Source organism: Phaenicophaeus curvirostris, chromosome 19 (assembly GCF_032191515.1).
Source record: "Phaenicophaeus curvirostris isolate KB17595 chromosome 19, BPBGC_Pcur_1.0, whole genome shotgun sequence".
NCBI lineage: Eukaryota > Metazoa > Chordata > Aves > Cuculiformes > Cuculidae > Phaenicophaeus > Phaenicophaeus curvirostris.
In genome coordinates, this window is record NC_091410.1 from 4,183,850 (window position 1) to 4,201,125 (window position 17,276).

The 17,276-nt window shown below is 51.4% G+C and overlaps 2 protein-coding genes across 7 annotated transcripts in view; one reads left to right on the forward strand and one right to left on the reverse strand.

Annotated features, from left to right (window-relative positions):
• Positions 1-11,571, forward strand: part of MYH10 (myosin heavy chain 10) — a 93,191-nt gene extending 81,620 nt beyond the window's left edge. For both annotated transcript variants that reach the window (XM_069872301.1, XM_069872300.1), the window contains 12 exons: positions 558-710; positions 1,003-1,251; positions 1,808-2,020; positions 2,406-2,618; positions 3,829-3,990; positions 5,231-5,359; positions 6,688-6,776; positions 7,041-7,164; positions 7,263-7,471; positions 8,403-8,511; positions 8,849-9,021; positions 9,889-11,571. In XM_069872301.1, the coding sequence (XP_069728402.1) occupies positions 558-710; positions 1,003-1,251; positions 1,808-2,020; positions 2,406-2,618; positions 3,829-3,990; positions 5,231-5,359; positions 6,688-6,776; positions 7,041-7,164; positions 7,263-7,471; positions 8,403-8,511; positions 8,849-9,021; positions 9,889-10,033 (1,968 nt within the window). In that variant the 3' untranslated portion in view covers positions 10,034-11,571. The remainder of the gene's footprint in view (positions 1-557; positions 711-1,002; positions 1,252-1,807; positions 2,021-2,405; positions 2,619-3,828; positions 3,991-5,230; positions 5,360-6,687; positions 6,777-7,040; positions 7,165-7,262; positions 7,472-8,402; positions 8,512-8,848; positions 9,022-9,888) is intronic.
• Positions 11,572-13,716: 2,145 nt separating this feature from the next.
• The window catches only part of NDEL1 (nudE neurodevelopment protein 1 like 1), a 31,017-nt gene continuing 27,457 nt past the window's right edge, over positions 13,717-17,276 (reverse strand). For all 5 annotated transcript variants that reach the window (XM_069872360.1, XM_069872361.1, XM_069872359.1 and 2 more), the window contains exon 9: positions 13,717-15,349. In XM_069872360.1, the coding sequence (XP_069728461.1) occupies positions 15,262-15,349 (88 nt within the window). In that variant the 3' untranslated portion in view covers positions 13,717-15,261. The remainder of the gene's footprint in view (positions 15,350-17,276) is intronic.

Here is a 17,276-nt window from a genome sequence, read left to right on the forward strand (position 1 = left end):
AATATATTTGACTACTTGAATGGTGTTAATCACAATCACAGTTAGAGGTCTGTGAGGAACAGGACGGGGAGAGGGGATGGTGGTTACATCTTTTGTTAGTTCCTGTTATGACAGGAGGTTCCACTGCTGAATTACAGCTGTCTTTAAACTGACTTTAATAATACAGCAAAACTTGGAAGTGTGCTGCCATGACAGGATTTGCTGCCATGGATTCTTCCTAGGTGATTTCAGACAGGTACTCTGTACTTGTCTTACAACTTACAAAATAAGTTTTGAGGGTGACTTCCGTACTCGTCCTTTTAAAGATGGAAATCTATTCTCTTTTAGAACAGAGAGTGGCATGGGTTCCCTGACCAGAAATATGCTTTTTAAAGGAGCAAATGTACCCAAAACCCAAATTACAGATGTTTTCCTGAGCACATCCTTTTACAAAAACACTGTGAGGAAAATAATCAAACCTGAAACTCCCCAGGGAGTGATGGAAGGTGATAGCCCAGGGCCACCACTAATACACTGTGACCCAAATGGGACTTTGAATGTGCCTGTTTGTATGACAGGAGCTGCTTCAGGAAGAGACCCGCCAGAAACTCAACCTGAGCAGCAGGATTAGGCAACTGGAAGAGGAGAAGAACAACCTGCAGGAGCAGCAGGAAGAGGAAGAAGAGGCCAGAAAGAACTTGGAGAAACAGATGCTCGCCTTGCAGGCACAGGTAAGCTGTAAAACAGAGCAAGACTTCTGTAAGGCCTACGTCTTCCAGGGGAGAGGAATTGGTGCCCCAAACCTCCTGGAAAAATGCTGTGTACTTTTTGCACATGTGCCAGGCCAGGTATCTGTGGCCTTTCTCCATCACAGGAATGATTGCAACTGGCAGGACTTTGTCCTGCTGGCTCCCATTTCTGTGTTATTTGAGCTAGCAGTAGCATCCATCTCAGGTTTGTGCTTTGCTGTTTTTCACTCCTTTTGATGCCTAAGGAATGATATTTTCTTTTGTTAAATCTCAGTTGGCTGATGCTAAGAAGAAGGTAGATGATGACTTGGGAACCATTGAAGGTTTGGAGGAAACTAAGAAGAAATTACTGAAGGATATGGAATCCTTGAGCCAGCGCTTGGAGGAGAAGGCGATAGCTTACGACAAACTGGAAAAGACGAAGAATCGCCTGCAGCAAGAGCTGGATGACTTGATGGTGGATCTCGATCATCAGCGCCAAATTGTTTCAAACTTGGAGAAAAAGCAGAAGAAGTTTGATCAGGTAGTATGCTTTCCTGTCATCTTCCTGCTTGCTGTGACCTCTAAATGATGTCTTGCTTATAACAACATATAGTATACATTACTGCATAAATGAGCCTTGGAAAAAGAAAGGTGTGACTGGAGCAGGTGGTTATTGATAAGCCTTGTGTGAGCAGCTTGGCCTTCATTAAGAGTAACTTGACACTCATTTCAGTGAGCTAAATGCCAACTTTGAGTCTTAAGTCAAGTAATAAGCCCTTTATGTACAAAAAGGAAATTATATGGGAACAGAAGCCTGACTTAGAGTATTACTTGAAGTTCCTCAAGATAGACAAAAGAAAGATGTGAAGACTCAAAGATGAACATAATATAGAACTCATTTTAATCCAGATTAGGCGCTTGCTTATCTCATCCCAGAGAAGCTGTAGCTGTTTTCTAGCACTTCAAGAGTGAGACTAGACAGCTTTTCAAGGCCAATTAAACTTGGAGTGTTAACCACTTCATTGCCTGCCTCAGGTGTTTCAGTGAGGACCTTGTTACAGAACTTATGAGATGGATTCATTATTTCTTATGTGCAGATGCTGGCAGAAGAGAAGAACATTTCTGCCAGGTATGCAGAGGAGAGAGATCGCGCTGAAGCAGAAGCCAGGGAGAAGGAAACCAAAGCACTGTCTCTGGCTCGGGCTTTGGAAGAAGCCCTGGAAGCAAAGGACGAGTTTGAAAGACAGAACAAGCAGTTGCGTGCAGACATGGAAGATTTAATGAGTTCTAAAGATGATGTGGGCAAAAACGTGAGTACTTTTCCACACCCTGTTTTGTTAAGTACTGCACAGGCCATAATGCAGTAGAAGTCCCTTGCTGGAGAAGTACATTTGAAACAGAAATAGGACTTTTGAAGCTTATGCGTAACCCAAAATTCTGCAGCAATTAATGCTTAGGGTAATGGAGTGCTCTTTATCAGGCCTTTTCAGAAGATGTGAAGGTGTGGAGGGCAGAAGCTGCTGGCCAGTGACAAATGGCACCTGCAGTAGATGTAGGAGCTGGTCTCACCTCTGCCTTTTCTCTGTGTAGATGTTTGGGCTCTAATACAGACTAAGAGGGGCTGCTTTGCCTGTTCTGATTCAGAACATCACGTGTTGTATATGGGAAGGGGTCTGATTAATGTCCTTGGCTTAGGTCCATGAACTGGAGAAGTCAAAGCGAACATTGGAGCAACAGGTTGAGGAGATGAGGACTCAGCTTGAGGAACTGGAAGATGAACTGCAGGCCACCGAAGATGCTAAGCTTCGTCTGGAGGTGAACATGCAAGCCATGAAAGCCCAGTTTGAGAGAGATCTGCAAGCCAGAGATGAACAGAATGAAGAGAAAAAAAGGATGCTGGTTAAACAAGTATGTGTTTTACTGTACTTCATAATGGGAAGGGTGTGAGGATCCTTTGCATAGCTCTGTGGCTTCAGTGATCATTTGCTACCAGAAAAATAAACCCCTTTGCTTGAAGATCGCATCCTGTAGGAGTCCTAAGCAGCCTTTATGACAGAATAGGTCTTGAGAGGACTGGCCACTGTAACTGTTACTGTCAGCCTGCTCATGATGGTTCTCCAATCTGATTGGATTTTTCCTCAAAAGCAGTCAGCACACACATTGATCTGGCTCTTGCTGCATGGGTGCCCTTCTGGCCCATCCTGTTTGGTGTACAGGAGCAAATCCACATACACCAGCATAAACTGAAAGACTGTAAGCAAACAGTTCCCCACATGAAAATCATGGCAAAGATTCCAGATTTGCCAGTCTCGAGTCTCTTCGGATCTGCTTTGTTACTAGAATTGTCAAGAAATGCCTTTAAAATCTCATACTTGGTGGTTCTAAATTAAGTTTTCAAAACCTTTAAGGGAAAACCCCACTTATTATCTCAAGATTTATCATAAGAAAACAAAAACTTAAATTACTGAGCATCACCAATGTGTAGAACATGCTCAGAACTAAACACAAGCAATGGCTTGAAAGGCTTTTGAAGGCTATTGAAATGCACAACTGCTCTTATCTTGCACTGGACAAGAGCTCTTGAGAAGCAAGGCTTGGTTTAAAACACAATATATTCTTTCACATTGGTAAGCACTGGTATTTCTGGCTCAGTGTTACTGGTGTATATGAGTTTGGCTTTGCTCATGTTGGCTGGCTGCTGAGATACTTTGCTATTCTGGTTTGGAAGAAAGGTGTTGGTGTATGGGTACTGGTGGCACAGCTGTCGCAGAATTATTTTGGTTTCTTCACAAGAAAATGAGGTGATTCTACTAGTGGTTTAACCTGAATTAGTGATGTCTGCCCCAGAGCGACAGCTAAATGTGCTGGGCAAGAAGCTGATCACTGAGCACCTGAATAGATGAGATAGAAGCACTTCAGACGCTGAGTTCTTGTCTTTGTCCTCCTTTTAGTCATTTTGGAGATCTATGCTTCCGATTTGTGGGTTTGTTTTTGCCATCTGCAGTGTCTTCCCATGTAGCTTCCAGCTGAGTAATGTTAATTCTGCTTTGCAATGGCCTTTTGGATTCATTGACCATTTTGTTGGGAACGGAGCCTGTTAAATGCCTTGATTTCCCAGGTGCGAGAGCTGGAGGCAGAACTGGAAGATGAGCGCAAACAGAGGGCACTTGCTGTGGCAGCCAAGAAGAAAATGGAGATGGATCTGAAAGACCTGGAAGGTCAGATAGAAGCTGCAAACAAGGCTCGAGATGAAGCCATCAAACAGCTACGCAAGCTCCAGGTAGGCACAGCTCGTCACGACTGTCCCCTGTGCACTTGTATTCAGTACTCATCTGTGTCTTTATTTCAGTGTTTTGCATGAGGAATTACTGAGTGTGGCTTCCAAGGCTGCATTTCTAAAGTTTATGGTTATTTACACCTTTGAATTTACTGTTGGGAGCTCAGGTCTTGCTGGCTGCTTCCCCAAGACAAATTTCTAAGGCATCTTCAGCCCAAAATGTTCCAGAGAAGAAGAAGGCTTAAAAGCAAATCACACTTCCAAAGCTTTGAGGTGCCCATTCTTTTTAGTCTGGCAAGAGAATAACCTCATCCTTGCATCAAGGATTTATTTCCCATTCCCAACAAACATTCAACATTTGGTAGGGTTCATTTTTTGCCAAAATTTTTCAGTGCCACCATGGCCCAAAGCTACAGGAGTGTGAGGCAAGAGCAAGGCCATATGGCAAATGAAATTGCCGTTCTGCCTTGTCTGCTCTATTCTTTGGCAGTCCTGCTTCTGATCCTGCTGCATCTGAACAAGGACAATACTGGAACTGAGTCCAGACAATGGGTGATGAGGAAACATAGGTTAAAGCATGAAATATTGGTACCTAGCAGTATCCTGCCTCTCTATTTCAAGAGGAGAGGTCAGCTACAGAGTTCACACAGTTTCTGAAAGCACCTGAAATAAGCAGTCTCGTGACTGGTGGAACTGGAGGACACGGGTACAACTCCAATGCAGTTTCTCCAGCTTTTTTTCAGTCCTTTAGCACCTCAAGTCAAACTTGAGGGAGTTAAAGTCTGTCTGTGCTAACAGTGTCCTAATGGAAGGCTGAGTTTTTACAAAATGGTGAGTTGTGTTACTTCTGCACCAAAAGGTTCCTTACCCTGCGCAGTTTTAACAGGTTTTACTGCTACATGTAAGTAAATAGCCTTTTTTCCAAGAGTGCTACCTCTCTCTGCAAGATTCATGGTAAATGTAATGGAGCAGCCCTTTACTTGACATGTTTATCCTACAAGAAAGGCTCATAAATTAAATGAAGCTGTATGAGCTCTTTTTGATGAGGAATGAGCAATGGAATGATGAGAAAATGAGGTTTTACATTCAAAACAAGAACAGAAAATGTTTTTGAATGAAAACACTTGGAAGGAAGGGTTTGCATCTGAAGGGCCAACATGCTTCCGAGCTGCTAATAAATTTCGTGGTTGTCCTAATGCAGCATGTTTGCTTTTTTTTTCTTCTCTGTCCTTTCCAACTGCAGGCTCAAATGAAAGACTATCAGCGGGAGCTGGAGGAAGCCCGTGCATCCAGAGATGAGATCTTTGCACAGTCCAAAGAGAGTGAAAAGAAGCTCAAAGGTCTAGAAGCAGAAATACTCCAGCTCCAGGAGGTGAGGCTGAAATCTAAGGAATTTGTTTTTCTTGCAACAGTAAGAAGGGGGGCAGAGGGGAAAGGGAATCAAGTGAGTTGAACAGAGAAACAAGAGCCTGGAGGTCTTCGTCCTCCCTCCTGCCTCAGGTTGTTAGGAAGTTCTGTATAGCTTTGTAGGAGTTATCCCAGTGGTCTGGACTTGATTTTTCTGCCTAAACAGATTGCGGCTTCTTTAAAATTAGCCAGATGGTCCAAAGGTGGAAGGTGCAGTCACAGTGTAGTACTGGAATTGATTACTTGAAATTCATCAAAAGCAGTCTCTCCAGTTTGTCAGTGGACCCTTTCCACTTGTAGAGATTTATCACTGCCTACCTAGGTCTTCATCCCTTTTTTCTCTGTGCACATGTTCCCTCACTGTTGCTGATCCATGTAAGAGCTCTCAGTCCTGCTCAGTATTATCTCCTGTTATCTCCTTGGTCTGCCACAAGGTTGGACATCACCACAGTGGCCTTGTGTGAGAGGCTGCCTCAGTGTGAGCTGCACACCAAAGCTGAAACAATCACTTGGACTCCACCACTTTCCTGGGCAGCCACTGCCGGTATCCAGTAACCCTTCTAGTGAAGAAATTTTTTCTGATTTCTGATCTAACCCTCCCCTGGTGCAACTTCAAGCCACTTCCTCTCATCTTATTGCCTGCCACTTGGGAGAAGAGACGGGCACCCACCTCGCTACAACCTCCTTTCAGAGAACTGCAGAGAGTGATGAGGTCTCCCCTCAGCCTCCTCTTCTCCAGGCTAAACAGCTCCAGGGCCCCTAGCCACCTTTCATAGGGCTCATTCTCCAGTCCCTTCACCAGCTTCATTGCCCTTCTCATACTCCAGCAGCTCAACTTATAATGAAGTTCAGTGCCATTTATACGGGTGTGCTAAAGCTTTTATACTTGGCTTCCATTCCTATTATATATATATTCCATAAGAACCTAAAGAATTTGCTTTATGCAGTGCCCACCTTCTGCTGAATGTGTTTATTAAAGCACATGACAGAATCATTTTCTCCTGTTGTTTAGGGCTTGAATGTTATGGATCTTCACAGACTTTTTCCTTTCTGTAAGGAACTCTCAAGGACAGGGAGAAATGGGAAATCCATTGCAGTCATATGGCAGTTCAGGGGGGCAATAAGATGGTATGTCCTGCTAGCTTCAACAGTTGTTGGTTCTGCTCGTCCCTTAAAAGATCTTATGGACATCACCCTCACAGCATCTCCCAGAAGCCTATCAGGAGGCTGAACTGTTGGCAGAAGTTTTGACATTCCTAATGCTGTAATGAATCTCTTCCTGAACCTTTGCAGGAGTTTGCTGCATCTGAAAGAGCTCGTCGTCATGCTGAGCAAGAGAGGGATGAGCTGGCTGATGAGATTGCAAACAGTGCTTCAGGAAAGTGAGTCATCAACTGTATTAATTGTGCATTGGAAGAATTTCGGGCACCAGCAGCTGGAGTTCTCAGTAGACGGCTCGCAGATTCCATATCGGCCTGCCTTCATCATAAAAATTCCTTGCTATTATAAAGAGAAATGCTGACGCAGTAGCTTCTCATGACAGTTTGCAATGCCTGAAGCAAACTAGCCTGAAGTATCAGAAGCAAACTAGCCTGTTGCTTTGTATCTGATCTGACTGTGTCTTGACCCAAATTCTTCCTTTCTAGGTCAGCGCTGCTGGATGAGAAGCGCCGGCTGGAAGCTCGGATTGCACAGTTGGAGGAAGAGCTCGAGGAAGAGCAGAGCAACATGGAGCTTCTCAATGACCGGTTCCGAAAGACCACGCTGCAGGTGATTCTGTGGTTGGCAATGCTTGACGGGCAATTTGTGTGCAGTTGAGTGGAGGCTCTGAATTAGCACCAAATGACCTTCTGTTCTTCTCCTCAAAGGTTGACACACTTAATTCCGAGCTGGCTGGGGAGCGCAGCGCTGCCCAGAAGAGTGAAAATGCACGGCAGCAACTGGAGAGGCAGAACAAGGAGCTGAAAGCCAAGCTGCAGGAGTTGGAGGGATCTGTGAAGTCTAAGTTCAAGGCAACAATTTCTACTCTAGAAGCTAAGATTGTGCAGCTGGAAGAACAGCTTGAGCAGGAAGCCAAGTAAGGAAAAAACCCTGTTTGCCCTGTGGCTCTGTCAGCTGAGTATCTGAAACCTGTAACTTCTTGTAGGGCTGAGATGTGAGGCAGCAGGGCTTATCTGGAAAATTCCTATTCAAGGAACAGACTTTGACAAGACAGCTGTAAAGTAATGGTGACTGAAGGTTTCAGAATTGATTTGCTCTGTAACCAAAAATGCTGAGTTAACTCCTGCAGGTGAATGTGTCACCTGGCAGTCTCAGGATCCACAAGGTGCTGCACAAGTTCCTTGGAACAAGATGTAACACCCCTTTGAGGCTCCTGGCCTCCTTGGTTAGGGGAAGTGGGTTGGACAGTGTAGGTGTAACAGCTGAAGTTAGTTCAGATGAGTCCTGTGCTCAGCAGAACTCTTCCTGCAGCGAGCTCTGCCTCTGTGCTTGCTGTCTTGGTCCTACCTGTGTTTATTGAGCTAGTTCCTCCCCAGCTCCGCAGGTGGCACTCTCTTATCCATCATCTCAGTGGTTTTTGTGCTTCTGGCTCTGCGGGAGGACCCTGTTACTGGTTGGCAATAACTAAAGATGCTCTGTTTGATCTTGCTGTGAAAAGGCACCTTCTTATCCCTCTTTTTAGCTCACACACCGTACTTAGTGTTCCAGCGCTGACTTCGTGCAGTCAAAGCTCCACCCAGCACACTAAAAATGAGTCAGTTCTGCTGACAGTGGCAGGCATGTTAAAAGGACTAGAGTATCCGTTACACAGGGAGGAGAGAGCCTTTCCAAAAGGACAGGTCTTATGTCTGGCCTTCCAGTACTGAGACAAACCACAGGTTTTGATTATTCTATTACTGAGCCCCCTGATCCAGTGGGAGGTGTCCCTGCCCATGGGAGGAGATTGGAACTGGATGAGCTTTGAGGTCCTTTCCAACCTAGACTGTTCTGTCATTTTGTGAATCTAGGGAAAGAGCAGCTGCTAACAAACTGGTCCGTCGTACAGAGAAGAAATTGAAAGAAGTCTTCATGCAGGTGGAAGATGAGCGTCGACACGCGGACCAGTACAAGGAACAGGTAGGCAGGGGGGCTGCATTTTTGGGGCTTGTTCCTCACAAAAGGCAAATGGAACTGTACTTGGAGTGGAAAAGGCTCACAAGAAGCACATTGCTGACAAGGTCTAAAGGAGTCTATTGTGGTGACTACAGCAGTAGAGTAGTTCCTGGCAGTCCAAGCCCCTCTGGTGTCATGGTCTGGGATGCATCCTGCTCTCCCAGCCTCAGGAGTCCAGGCTGGAGCTCTGCACTGGGACTGGAAATTCATACCTAGTGGGACAGGGGAAGGACAGGGGATTCTCTAACCCTGCATTGTGGGACTGTCTTATTTGATCCGAGTGCCTGGGTTTGTGTTCTAGATGGAGAAGGCAAATGCCAGAATGAAGCAACTCAAACGCCAGCTGGAGGAGGCTGAAGAGGAAGCCACACGTGCAAATGCTTCCCGACGCAAACTTCAGCGTGAGCTGGATGATGCCACGGAGGCAAACGAGGGCCTGAGCCGAGAGGTCAGCACCCTGAAGAACAGGCTAAGGTGAGTGGTGCCAGCACAGCAGGCAGGGTTCTCTTTGAGCCCTCGTGCCCACAGGTCGTCTCCATAATGCATTCCTGGGGAGCATTGAGCTGTGGAACTGCAGAGGCAGAGCTGCTGACGTTAGGAGATGGGTCAAACTGGAGCTTGCTGGGAAGGACAGAGTGAGCCTGATGATAACAAGGAAGCTGTGAGGCCACAGGGATGTTCCCAACAGCTCTTGAGCCCGAACCCATTAGAGCTTACACTGGCAAGTTTCCTGGGGCTGCCAGTTCAATCCAGCTGTAGGTAAATGCAACAGAGGAGACAGACAGCTCAGTTGGGCTGTTCCTGCCTGGTAGATCCCTGTTCCTGACCCACCCTGGTGGGAGTGCGTCAGCGCTTCCCTGGGGAGCAGCTCTTTGGGAGGTCGAGGTCTGTATTGAGTACAGGCAGGAGTCAGCAGCAGTGAGGCTGCTGCAGGGCGAAAACCACCTCAACAGGGAGAGAGCGGAGCTGGCGGGCTTGGGGAACAGCTGAGGGGCGCAGCGCAACACTAAAGCGGGCGGGTTTTTAGGGAGCCCGCTCTGTTCAGTAATTGGTCTGCACTTGGTGCTCGTACAGACAGTGTTTTACTTGCCAGGATAAGGTGATGGTATAGGCTGAGCAGGAATTTCAGAGTACCAGAACGTGTTTGCACACTGCGTGTTGACCCTTTAGTGAGAATGGGTTTCAAAGCATGGTGTGTGAGATCTGCCCTGTGGGTGGCCTGGAGCTGAGCTGCCACATTCCCTATGGTGCAGTCAGGAGGGCTTCCAGGGCTTCCACTAGGACTCAGGCTGAGAGCGGGATGCAGCCCGTCAGAGATCGCACTCTGCTTCTCGTTGGCAGGAGGGGAGGCCCCATCACCTTCTCCTCGAGCCGGTCTGGGAGACGCCAGCTGCACATTGAAGGGGCTTCTCTGGAGCTCTCGGACGATGACGCGGAGAGCAAAGGCAGCGACGTGAACGAAGCGCAGCCGGCCCCTGCGGAGTAGAGCCCCTCGCACCGTTTGCATGCAGAGACTCGTTACCCAGTAGTCGGCAGGAGGAGGAGGACTTTCCTGACCACCGGACTGCCTTGTGGCCGTAACTCTGCCTTACGAAACGTCAGCATGCTACAAGGTTCCCTAGCGTAGGTCAGCTCTGTCTTACGGCTCTCCAGCCTCGCCCTGCTCAGATATAGGTACAAGCGCTTTTTTATAGAGTAAACAGAACGGGATCGTCTCTGTTCAGTGCATCCATTTTCCAGATACTCATTGCGAAGCCATTTTATAAAGCACCATGTGAAGGAGGAAACTTTTTTTTTATTGAGAAACGTCATTCCCAGAGGGTGGGCGTTGGGACAGACCCATTGTCATGGCTATGCATGCTTTGTTGTACAGATAACATCCTTCCGCCGCTTCTGTGCTCGGCCAGCCCTCACCTGCCTCGCGTCGGCTGGATCATTGAAGACCAAACTGCACCCGTATCTTTCTTTTCTCCTAATTGTTGTGATCGGCACACAATCAGCGAGCAAACTGTGAACAGGCCTTGGGAAGCGTTAGAGGGAAACGTAGGGATGAGTGAGTTAGTGTCCATTTTTGACCCATGATACCATTTTGAAGTGTTCTCAGCACCCGCGTCATCAGTCAGTGTCCCCGCAGCACAGGCTCGCTGGGCTAGCGTCACCGTTCCTCACCTGTACAGTGCTCCCGCCTCTATTTCCATGCCCAGCAGATCCTGTATATATTCCAGCTAGGATAACGCGAACACCAGGAAATAAACATGCAACACAGGCAAAACTAATTTATTACTGTATGGCTGAGTTGGTCCCCATGGAGCCAAGTGTCCGCACCGTGGGCCGGGGGCTCAGGGGCTGCGCCGGCAGCCAGGCCGGCGTTCCTGAGGGTGCCGGCACTGTGCAGCGTGGAGGCTGCAGGGGCTCCGGGATGGATGTTGCCTGCCTGCGAGTTAACAAGCCAGTGGATGTGAATCCTTCGTTGTTGTTGTTGGTTCTTTCTTTTGAGCAGTATTACAGCGAGTAGTTAGCATTCGTTTTGTTTAAAATAGCCGAAAAGCTGACATTACAGAAAGTGCCTTCGACACTACCGTACTGAGACAGCGTTTCCTCTATGATTTGCCTCTATAACAATGACTTAATGTATTAATTTTGACTGTGCTTCATATCACGTACCTCTCTAGTCCAAGTGGTATTATCGGTATTAGTGACAATGAATCAGTGTTAATTAGGAAGCCTCCTCTGCCACAGGCTCGGAATCCATGGAGTTCCTTTTTTTTTTTTGGTTAAAAGCTTTAACATCCGTTGCAAAGGTTTTGTTGTGTGTTTGGATATTTTTAAGCAAACTGGCTGTTGACCACCAGGCACCTGACTGCAAATATCTCGTTTTCTTGTATACCCATATTTCTAGACAATGATTTTTGTAAGACAATAAATTTATTCATTATAGCTGTGGCCGCCTGCTCTGTTTACTTACAGGAAGAGCGATCTCCTGAGGCTGGCATAGACCTTAATAAATGAGAATTATGACTGGAAGCTGCCTTTTCCCTTTTTCCTGGTGTGTTTGCTTGGGATTTTTGCGGAGATGACGTGGCTGGGGCTGAGCCTTTGCCTTTGGGCGGTAAGGGCACCACGGGGCCAAGCGCACAGGGCCCTTCAGCCCCTCCTGCCTGTTTTCCCAGCAGTTTGATTCCTCTTTGGGGGTTCTTGGGGGGCAGGACCGGCTCTACTTGGCTCCCTGGCCGGGTGAAGGCTGTTTGCTCTGTCTGCATGGAAAACAGGGCTGGGAGGCAATTGGAGTGGGGAAGGGGACTGGGTTACAGGTGTGCTTCCACTCCAGCTGGGAAATGCAGGGACTGATCTCATTCTGCTTTGCTTCCTGCAGCTGGGAGAGGACTGAGCCCAGCCCTGGGTTTCTTGTCCCTGGAGCAGGTGCCCACAGCCAGGTCTGCGGGTTCCTGGCGAAGGCTGGGACAGGGTTTGGGTTCAGTCCTGATGCCGGGGCTGGTTTCACCAGTCCTGTGGGGCTGAGGATGGTGATGGGACTGATGTAAATCTCAGTAACAAAAGCTGCGTGTAGTCACAGCTTTGCCTTAGATCTGAGAGACTTTCCTAGCTCTCCCTTGTTTGTGAGGAGCCAGGGGCGATGCCTGCCTGAAAATAATTCCCCTGGTGCAAGTCCAGCTGCCTGGCTTGGGCTCTGGAAGACTCGAAGCACAGAGGGGCTGCAGGCGGCACCTCAACCCTGGTCCTTCCTGGGCACCTTTTCCTCAGGTGCCTCCTTCAAGGCTGTGGCAGCTGCTGGGAATCACGCAGGGGCTGTTCCTGCTTGGGAACCTTCAGGAGGGCTCCTGTGGGGCAGGGATCACTGCTGGGGGATTGGACTGGGTGGCCTTTAAAGCTCCCTTCCAAGCTAAACCATTCTGTGATTCCCAGCAGGAGCCAGCGTGCTGCCAGGTGCCCAGGGATGGGGCAGTGCTGGCAGGAGGAGGAGAGCACCCAGGACACAGCCTGGGGGGTGCGAGGCTGGAGAGCAGCCCTGCGGGAAGGGGTCTCGGGGTGCTGGTCGATGGCAAGTTGACCACGATCCAGCAGTGCCCTGGCAGCCAAGAGGGGCAACCGTGTCCTGGGTGCATCCAGCACAGCATCACCAGGGGGTGAGGGAGGGGATTGTCCCGCTCTGCTCCACACTGGGGCAGCTCCACCTCGAGCTCTGGGGGCAGCTCTGGGGCCACAGGATAAAAAGGATCTGAAGCTGCTGGAGAGCGTCCAGAGGAGGGCACGGGGTCAGGGAAGGGGTTAGAGGGGAAACTGTGTGAGGAGCGGCTGAAGTCACTTGGTCTGTTCAGCCTGGAGGAGCGGTCTGTTCAGCGGTGCCAGAGCTCCCTCACAAGGGGAGGAGGAGGAGCAGGCGCTGAGCTCTTCTCTCTGGTGACCAATGACAGGACCCGAGGGAATGGCAGGAAGGTGCCAGGGGCGGGTTAGGTTGGACATTAGGGGCAGGTTCTTCCCCCAGAGGGTGGTGGAGCACTGGGACAGCTCCCAGGGCAGCAGCCACATCACCAAGGCTGACAATATTCCAGCAGCCTTTGGCCAACGCCCTCAGCCCCTTGGTGTGAATGTCGGGGTGTCCTGTGCGGGGACAGGAGTTGGGCTCAGTGATCCTTGTTGGGTCCCTTCCAACTCAGGACAGTCTGTGATTCTGTGGGGCTGTGAGCAGGCAGCAGCCCCCCAGTGGGATCTTGGGAGCATCCGGGCTGCAGCTGAGCCAGAGGCTGCACCAACCTCTCTGCAGGATGGACCAGCACCGCATGGGCAGAGCCACGGGCACTGGCAGCCCCCGGGCACCCTGGCATAGAAGGTGCCCCCTGGGAAAGGGCCCCAGCCCACTGTCCTGCCGAGGAGATGCCTTTTGGCTGCTCCCAGAAGGCACAACTCCCTGGCGGTGGCAGCCGGAGGCCTCCCTCGCTTCCCCAGCCAAATCCAATCTTGCAACCCCAGCCTCAGCCGCGTCTCCAGGGTTTTCTGTGCCGGGAGCAGAGACGTTTCCCGGCCAGCAGTGCCCGGTGCCCTCTGCCCACAAAGGGAACCAAGAGGAAACGCTCCTCGTGCCGGAGCCGCCTGGCAGCGCAAAGCAGCAGCACCAACCCCTGCCGGACAAAATGCAGCCACGGCCACCGGTTCTGCAAAATCCACGGATTCCACATTAAAAGAAGTTTATTTTTAGAAGATGACTCTCACGTTGTTGTTAACCCACACCGTGACCTGTGTCACCGCCGCGGTGGGGGACACCGTCCTAGTGACACCTGCCAGAGAGCTTCGGAATAAATAAAGCTACGCAGCCCGAGTTATGTACAGAGCGCTCGGGCCAAGGCGTTCATGTTTACAACCCTATGTACAGTAAAACAAATGTAAACAGTTGGATGCAGCAGAGGGAAGGAGCAGCCACGCAATCCCAAACAGCAGGGGGGGGTCCCACCTCCCTCCTACAGGGTCCAAGGGGTTTGATTGTGAATAAACCGACTGAGGGCTGCAGAGCCACCGGAATGCGACAGAGCAGGCAGGGAATGACGATTTCCAACCCCACTGCTCAAACCCCAGTGGGATTTGCTGGCTCGTTTTAAAATCCAGCGCCTCGGAGGCACATAGACAGAAAACCACACACAGACCCACACGGACACAGTCGCCCAAAACTGTCACAGAAGCCTGGAGGTGACGCTGCAACATCCCAGCCCGGATCTCAGAGCGGAGCACGGCTGTGAGGGATGGAGGGAGGGGGGCGTGGGGCTGTGGCCGGGTGGATGAGCGGCTTCCAGCCGCTCCTGTGGCCTCCCTGCTGCGGAGGGGCAGGAAGGCAGGGCTCAGGCTGTGCCACAGGAACACAGCTGGAGGCACCAGCAGCACTGCAGCATCCAGATGTGCTCCGGCTCCCCGTCGCGTGGGCAGAGGAACGCTGAGGGAGAGCACCTGAGCTCTGCCAGCTTGCGCCAAGGCGGCTGGGGCTGGGGCTGCCGCGTGCAGGAGCTGTGCCCGTCACCCCCAGCGTGTTGACAACCCAGCAGCTCCCTGCCTGCTCCTGGAGCCCCGAGCGGCACAGCCGGAGCTGAGGCCGGGCTGCAGGGCACGTGCCTCCCCCGTGGCTGCTCCAGCAGAGGCAGCCACAACTGCGAGCCTGCCCGGCTGGCATTCATGGAGCCACATCCCTCGATCCGATTGCCAGGTGCCAATGTCCAAAGTGCCACCACGACACAGCCGCATCCAGGGTCCCGCTCACGAGGTCTGAGCCGCACTAACAGGCCAGCAGCTGCGCTGCGAGGCCGGCAGCCGCACGTCCTAAGCAGCAGGAGGCTGGAGCAGGCAGGGAGAAGAGAAGCGGCCAACATCTGTGTCGCACCAAACTTAAGTTAGAGAGGAGATAAAGCGAGGGGCCAAGGGCTGCCTGGCTCTGGTTTGGCAAGCAGGACCCCTGCATCCCCTGAAAAACGGAGCGCTGTGCGACTCCGCTTGTGCGGCACAGGCCCTGGGGCCACGTCAGAGACCATCCGTGATGGGAGAAATAATGAACTGCATTAACAGGACATGGAGGGTCGCGAGCACAGGGGCTCCTCGGGCAGCACGGCGCGGGTCATGTTCCAGCGGGGCACGAAAGGGGAGGAACAGGGAGTTGTTCTTCTCTTAGTTGGCTGAGAAAAGCACCCGCAAGTCCGAACATGACCTTCCGCGGGCTCATACGCTCAGGGGGAGCATGCCAGGCGCTGAGGATGGTCGGGATGCTCCCAGTCCAGGGGGACCTTGATCGAAGCCGTTTACTGCCCTGAGAAGCAACAAGAGACAGGCCATTAAACAAGGAGCAGCCCCAGAAGATGGCACCATTCACCTCTTCCCCCCACCAGCAGCTGGAAGACACAGCCCTCCCCTCCCTCCTCACTGCATCTGCTGCCCTGACTGTGGCTGCTCAGAGGGTGCAGGAGCAAGGCCAACATAGGTCCTCAAAGCCCATCCAGTTCCACCCCTGCCGTGGGCAGCAACACTTCCCACGGGATCAGGGGCTCCAAGCCCCATCCAACCTGGCCTTGGACACCTCCAGGGATGGGGCAGCCACCTCTGCTCTGGGCAACCTGGGCCAGGGCCTCACCACCCTCATCATGAAGATGGGACAGGGCTCCCACCTCTGGCTGTGAGGGTGGGTGCTGATCTCTTGCCTGGAGCAGGTCTGTGCTGGTCGCTACGGTTTGCACACCAAAGGCACCAGGCAGAGCTGCGCTGCAGGCTCGGTCCCCACCACCAGCTCCCCTTGCCCCTTTATCGCTGCCCGCAGGCCTGGGAGCCGGGGTTTGCAGCCGTGAAGGCAGCGGTGCCGCCCCAGCAGGTGCACAGCCCTGGAACAGGGATGGATGGACACACGGACACAGCCAAGGGGCAAAAGCTCGGCAGGAGTTCCAGCACAGAGGAGCTGCCTCTACCCTGCGGCACCCCCGGCTGCGGTGCGGCAGGGGCTCTGTGGGCCTCCACACCTCCAGGATTTGCGCGCTCCCTGCTTTTGCAGGCTCTTTGGTTAGATGAAGGTATGGAGAATCCAGCTTCCTGGGGGGCTGGGAGAGAAGCATCTGGATCTGACAGCTTTCCTGTTTCTGTCTCACCCCACGGCGCCCGCCCAGGCAAGCCCTCTGCTGCCCGCCCGCAGCCCGGCCTTAACAATCACAGGGATGGCATCCCTGGCTCCGGCCACCTCGCCCAGCCCAGGCCCTCACGGCTGGGGCTGTAACTGCGGAGCTGAGTGAACCACACACCCCAGCAAGGCAGGACAGGTCCCCACCTCCACGTCCACCTGCTCCAAGCAGTGGAGCACTTCACCAGCACCCTAGAAGATGGCACTCAGACCAGTCCTTGCAAGAAGGGGCAACTCAGGAGAACCACAGTGAGCAAAAGTAAGACGAAAAATAAGTGCAGTGGCTCTACCGACAAGGAAACAGCCGCCCGGGAGCTGCTGACACTGGGCTCAGGCTGCACTCGCTCTCCAAGTGCTCAGAGGAGCGCATCCCTCTGGCTGCCAAAGGCACCAAGGTGCAAGCAGCGTCCCCAGGACAGAGCAGCGCCAGCTCCACACTCCCTACGTGCCGTACTCCCTTCCTGCACTGCCTGCATCCACTGGTGGCCTCACACCTCCTGGATCAGGGATGCAAACTCCCTGCCAGCAAACCCAGAGGCTGCTGCTGTTGCACCAAGCGGCTTCAAAATCCTTCGAGAAACGGAGGAAAAGGTAGAATCTCCACACTTGCTAGCAGGGACAGATTCCCATGGAAACGCCACTTGCTGCCATAGGGAGCCAGGCTGTTTCCTTTCCCCATCTTCCTGTTAAACATCCACATCAGCACAGTCTGGGTCATAGCAGGGAGAAACCACCTTCCCCACCTCCTCCCCATTGAGCTGGAAACTTCAGCTCCCCTTTAAGTGTTGCTTCCAAAGGAAAGCACCTCCCTGGCTGCTGGCAATAAAAAGCTGCTGAAGAGCCTTAGGGATGTGTATTGCACCGTTCCCATTTGGATCAAGGGGCGTGAAGCCAACCTGATCCCAGTATGACTCCACACATTGGTTATCAGCTGGAAAGCACCTTTACCAAGGAGGGCAGGGAGGAAAAAAAAACCCTAAATGGGATTAACACATGGTATTTTGCTCCCTTTTGAAAGGGCTGGAGAAAAGTGACCCTCACTAGCCTGGGAGTGCTCGCATTCGATGAGCTA